Source organism: Priapulus caudatus, unplaced genomic scaffold, assembly GCF_000485595.1.
Source record: "Priapulus caudatus unplaced genomic scaffold, Priapulus_caudatus-5.0.1 Scaffold232, whole genome shotgun sequence".
In the NCBI taxonomy this organism is placed as follows: domain Eukaryota; kingdom Metazoa; phylum Priapulida; class Priapulimorpha; order Priapulimorphida; family Priapulidae; genus Priapulus; species Priapulus caudatus.
The window spans coordinates 29,244-35,679 of record NW_014577293.1 but is presented as its reverse complement, the minus strand read 5'-3'; the positions used below and the strand labels follow the sequence as shown (position 1 = coordinate 35,679).

General features: G+C 42.2%; 1 protein-coding gene across 1 annotated transcript in view; it reads right to left on the bottom strand.

Annotated features, from left to right (window-relative positions):
* Positions 1 to 6,436, bottom strand: part of LOC106807741 (NCK-interacting protein with SH3 domain-like) — a 16,154-nt gene that overhangs the window by 5,362 nt on the left and 4,356 nt on the right. The window contains 4 exon segments of the mRNA XM_014810193.1: positions 784 to 864; positions 1,339 to 1,477; positions 4,893 to 5,054; positions 5,528 to 5,531. Coding sequence (XP_014665679.1) covers positions 784 to 864; positions 1,339 to 1,477; positions 4,893 to 5,054; positions 5,528 to 5,531 — 386 coding nt within the window.

Sequence of the window (6,436 nt, the reverse complement as noted above, 5' to 3'; positions counted from 1 at the left end):
GAGATAGAGAGAGGAGAGAGAAAGAGAGCAGATCGAGAGAGAGAGAGAAGGAAGAGAAGAGAGAAGTTAGATGAGAGAGGAGGGAGAAAGAGAACGAGAGGGAGGGAGAGGGAGAGGGAGAGGGAGAGGGAGAGAGGGAGAGAGAGAAAGAAAAAGAGAAAGAGAGAGAGAGAGAGAAAAAAGAGAGAGAGAGAGAGAGAGAAAGAGAGAGAGAGAAGGAGAGGAAGAGGTCGAGCACAAGAGAGAGGGAACAAGGGGAGAGAGACGGAAAAGGAGAGGCAGAAAGATAGATAGATAGAGAGAGAAATAGAAAAAGAGAGTAGAGGGAGAGGGCCATAGAGAGAAAAGGAAGAATTACAGAACAACTGTTCGGAGTGTTACCATCCGAGATGTTTCACATTACTCAATGTATTTATCAAGTAATTACTTACCAAGGTAAGATTACACAAAAACAAACAAACGAGGCCAACAATAAAAATATGATTTGTTCGCCCTCACCCGACCGACCCGCCAAAAAGGGGCCGACTCAACAAATTTTATTGATCTTTCCCATTCTCATTTTTTTTTACAAATTGCATCACTGTACATTATATAAATCTGTAGGCAGTACATTATATATACCAAGCAAAACAAACATTCAACATAAAAGGTATCTCCACACAAGCACACCATGCTGAATTTGTAAAAAGACTCCCCTCAAAAAAAGAACAAAGCCTACCTACCTACCTACCCAAACATTGCAGCCTGGGTCGGGTGAGGGCAAACAAGGATTTACTCACTCACCATAATGATGGACTGGCAGTGGTTCTCCCATCGACAGTATCATTGTCAGCACCATTGCCGAGTAACACATTCTCCTAGCATCTGTGAAACAAGAACAAGAACAAAATTGAGAAGAATTGAAGAGAGAGCATATATATATATATGAACAAGAATTCATAAGAAATGTGTATACTAGCATAGTTTTCAATGTTATCTCTGGCTAAGCAACGTGCTTGTGCTGGTTATCGTGGTAAGGGTATAGGCTGCACTTATGATGAGCAGCACCCCATGTTTCACACATCAGGTGCTCATGGTTTTCAATTATTAAAATAACATGGGTTTGCAATATTGTAAATTTTACTATTTAGTTTTAGTAGTTTCACGTATAATACATTTGTGATAAATATTAATGTTTGCTGTTAAATATTAATTGGCGATTGTTCGCAGCGAAAAAGGATAGCAATACGATGAAACTGCTTCATAACAAAAATAAATCTAATGTCTAAACAAACGATTTCTAAGGTGATGCTAAACTATTGTGTAAAGGTCTGTTTTCGGTTGCCACGGCGACCTCACCTGTTGTGTTTGACTGCATGTCTCGCACGAGTTCAAGTGGAAGCACAGAATTCAGTAGAATCGAGATAATTTGCTTTTCCAACCCGCAGAGGGCGCCAAACACTTGCAGCAGTAGCACACGAATCGGAACTCTCGTTTCCTAAGCAGCAGACAAGTACATATATACACGAGCAGAAAAGATCTAACCACGTCACCAACCTCGCTAGAATTATTGCATGTCGCAAGGTGACAGAGCATTACAGACGTTGATAGAATAGCTGATCAAATCTGTTTGCATCTATTGCGTCGCAGGGGCCACATAGCATCAGGAGTACATAATAGGGATTAGATATATTACCTATTATGTACTCCTGATAGCATGTAGCAACCTACACCATCAACATGATCTTTGACGGTGAGGTCTGTCCAGCGAGGGGATCGATATATGTTCTACGATTGACCGATCCGCTAGTGCAAAACATTAAAGTACGATTACATCCCTCTAATGTACAGCTAGCTCATTCTATCTGCTCCAGGAGTGGATATTAAAAAACGTTAGACAATCATATTAACATATTAGAAGACGTTATAAAATAAAAAACGCTGTCTTTTCCAGCATTATACTCACCATTCATTACCAGCAGCAGATCTGCTTGAACCGGAATATTATAAATGTATCAAGAGTTAAGAATAAATGTATTATTAGCTTTTGAATGCATTAATGTCGACCCGTGCAGCCCAACATGGCCGACAGAGTCACGTACCATCTGAAATTACTCGATCAAAAGCTAATCGGCAGCAGATCTGCTTGTTGCGGAATATTATAAATGTATTAAGAGTTAATAATATATGTATTACAAGCTTTTGAATGTATTAATGATGTCGACCCGTGCAGCTACTGCGCAGGCTGCTGGGGATGGCAACATGGCCGACAGAGTGACGCTGAAGGGGTCGTTGTCGTATATGTACCCGAGTATAGTACCCGAGGTGTCGGCGAGTATGTCGCCTACGCCTACTCCCTAACCCTAACCTTAACCCTAACACCCTAACCTTAACCCTAACCTTAACCCTAATCATATCAAATAGTTACCTCGAGTACATATTATACGCCATTATACGACAACGACCCTTCGTGCCAGAGTGACCTACCACATGGGTCGAAATCATAAGGGGCCCGCGGGCCCGATGACCATATTTTAAAACGGATAGACCTCGCAACAAAAGGCCTATATAGACCTACTGTGAGCATACTTGCAGTGTGCAAACATCACGAATTGTTCTCATTGAGCCAGAAATGTGCTCCGAAGTTGACTATTTTGAAAACGTACGTCAGACGCATGTTATTTGTACAAAGTGCCAGATAACGCAAAATATTATTTACTCCACGTAGCTCGGGCCTGCCATTTTTTAATACTAGCAAGTCCAGACGGCCCGTAAAAAATCCACACCCCACAGCCAGGCCAAAACCGATCCCGGCACGCCAAGCGTTTCCGGGATGATACAGGCGCTGTAATTTGACATGTCAGGGCCGGGGTGATACTCGCAATTAAGGAAGTGTTCCCAACATTTAATGTCACTAATGGGTCCAATAAAACATATATAATATATATAATATATATATAATGGTCATGGTCATATATTTGTTTGTGGTTTTAATGTCATTTAGGTTAAGGTTAGGTTAGGATTATCACAATCATTAATCATATCATACATTAATGATTATCAAAGTTGGGAACACTCCTAATGAGCGTTAAGCCGTCAGGAAGGGCGCTGTATAAATCCCTTACCACAGCCTACAGCACCGGCTTTGGCCTGTAAAATGTCGTAAACTGAATATTCTACCACTGCTTACCAATCTGATAATACTGCTTTAACCATCTGATAATACTGCTTACACATCTGATAATACTGTTACCATCTGATGAATACGCTTACCATCTGATAATAGCTGCTTTACCCATGCTGATAAAAACTGCTTACCAATCTGATAAATACTAGCTTACCATCTGCATAATACTGCTTAGCCATCTGATAATACTGCTTTACACATCCTGATAATACTGCTTAACCATCTGATAATACTGCCTTACAATTCTGATAATACTGCTTACCATTCTGATAATACTGCTTACATCTGGATAATACTGCTTACCATCTGATAATTACTGGCTTACAAATCTGAATAATAACTGCTTACCAATCTGATAATAACCTGCTTACCATCTGAATAATACTGCTTTAACCATCTGATAATAACTGCTTACCGAATCTGATAATACTAGCTTACCAATCTGATAATACTGCGTTACCCAATCTGATAATACTGCTTACGCATCTGCATAATACTGGCTTACCACTGATAATACTACACTTACCATCTGATAATACTGCGCTTACGACATCTGATAATACTGCTTACCATCTGATAATACTGCTTTACATCTGATAATACTGCTTCCACCATCTGATAATACTGCTTACCATCTGATAATACTGCTTACCATCTGATAATACTGCTTACCCATCTGATAATACTGCTTACCATCTGATAATACTGCTTACCATCTGATAATACTGCTTACCATCTGATAATACTCGATCAGTTCAGCATGCACTCGTACGCATCACCGTCAATCACGCGCCTGCACGTCGTCGGGTTCGCGTTCGTCTGCAAAACAAGCGAACGGTCGACACAACAAGCGCAACAACGCGCAACAACAGCGCGGAAACAACGCGCAACAACGCGCAACAACACCACAAGACCTGCCAACCTGTGATTCATGAAAAATAGTAAGGCTTTTCTTTTCTGCATGAGGCGGGCCATATTTGTTTTTATGTTAAATGGCGCGCAATGAAATGATGGGACTAACTCTAAGACTAATCCAATATGGCTTCGCCCACAATCGCCAGATATTTCTCGGCTCACAATGTAAAAAACATTAATTTTCACAAGTCGTAAAAAATCGTAAGTTTTCCAGTTTGATCGTACATTCGTAGAAACATCATGGAATTCGTAAGGAATACGAAAAAATCGTAAGGGTTGGCAGGTCTGCAACCACAGCGCCCCACGACACCCCCGTGCCCCGCGCGCACGTTGGTAGCGAGCACGACCCATTCCTCATCATTACACGGCCGAGTCACAAGATGTCCGCCCTCACGGATAAATTTGTGCAGGTAGTTGCACTGGAGTGGCATGCCACAGGATACCCTTCCAGGAATTTCGGAAAGCATGTTGTTGTTATTTTTGTTGTTAAATTTGATAAAATCTACGTACTGGGAGGGATCCCAGTACGTAGATTTTATCAAATTTAACTGTTTCATAACTTCCTATGTAATTTTTGGGCACGTTTATTTTCACCTAAGGAACATGAAAAAGTACCAAAAAACCAGGAACATGTATATATATTATATTAAAAACAGCTGAAAATTAAAACATGTCAATCAGGAAATTAAGGCATGCAGGAGGACTTACGGAACGTCGCAAATTAGCTTCAGATTGTAAGGACAATGTCGGACCGCCTCCCCCCTCCCCACAACATATAGCCGGTTTTATAAACCAGGGGAGAAACCCATACCAGAATGGAGAAGAGTTCTTCGAGGTATTCCATGATGATGCTCTGGTCTTCGTGCAGGGCCCAGCTGCGCTGCTGCGAGTCATCCTTGCATCCAGCGAGCTCAGAGAAGATGACGCGAAGTCGCTTAGCATCCTGGCTCTTATCCGTCTCCTTCTTCTCCGCCTGTGTAGGTGTGCATTGTCAGTACAGCAATACAAGCACACGCACACACACACATATAATATTATATATATAGATAATGCAAAAGGCCTCGACACTAGGCGGTGGCTCGCGGTGGCACCGGGAGCCACCAAAACTTGAACATGTCGGCCAACTCAAAATTTCCAAAAAGTTAAAATTTGGATGCACGATGGGCCACTAAAAATTTCAAAGTGTCTAATGTGATAAAAATAATTGTTTCTTACGTGCTAAATACTCATTCAAAAGAGAGCGAGCATCGCGGAGCCAGGCACAGCGTACGCACGTCGCAGCATCTAAAAAATACCCGGCATACAACGGCGCACGGTTTTATCCACTTCCTAACTGCGGCTGGCAAACAAGCCACGTTATTGTGTTAGACTGGTATCCGGCCCTCACGGCCTCCTGCTAGACAATGTTTACAACGCTCTGCGACGAAAACAGTTTTGCTTGCGAACCAGTCTACAAGAGGTCAAAATCTGAGGCGGTCGCATATTGCAAGCGCCTCAGCATACATGTGATTAGCATTGTATCAAAGCGAACCAGAGACAATGCGTCTAGACAATACGCCTGTCGCAGTGTACTGTGGAGGCGTATGTAAAAATGAAACGCGAGCCAGATGAGAGTTTTCGAGGGCAAACAATTGTGTCATAATAAAAAAATGATGAAATTTCTTTCACTTTTTTTGATGATATTTTGTTAAAAATGTTAAAAAATACGGTGACACCCGCTCATGCGTAACCAGAAGGTCGGTACGGGACGCGGGACACAATGGGCAAATGCGGGACGTTCTGGTCAACCCCAGATTGCCTAGCTTAGCTGCACTGTGCTCACTGTTTCGGATCCGAGCGAACTGGGGTGTTGGCTATCTCCCCCGGGCGTGGAGGGAAGGATCACGTGATAACGTGACGATGACGTTCCAAGAACGTTAACCCTAAACGGTAACCTCTCACTTCAACACCACCGAAGCACTAACTCCTCACACTAAATATGTTATGTGTCAGGCGGACGCTATATATCTAGGCATTGGTGATTCCAGCAAAAATTAATACTATGGTGTGGGGACAGATATCATGGATGCAAAAACTCCTAACCCTAACCCTAATCCTAACGCTAAATCATAACACCATAACCCCTAAATCCCAACACTAAGTGGCTCGCCACGTTGGCGGTCACCTCCCTCCACGCCCGGGGATAGCACTACCCAATTCGCCAGCGCGTTCGAAAGTTCGCATGTAGACGAATAACTTGAACTATTCCATGAAGATGATCAGTATTGATTAATTCCGAAGTGTATATTAGTGCTTTTTTTGTAAGTTTATTTATGCATTTTCTCATGTCTCTGTTACGCACGAATATTGAACTTA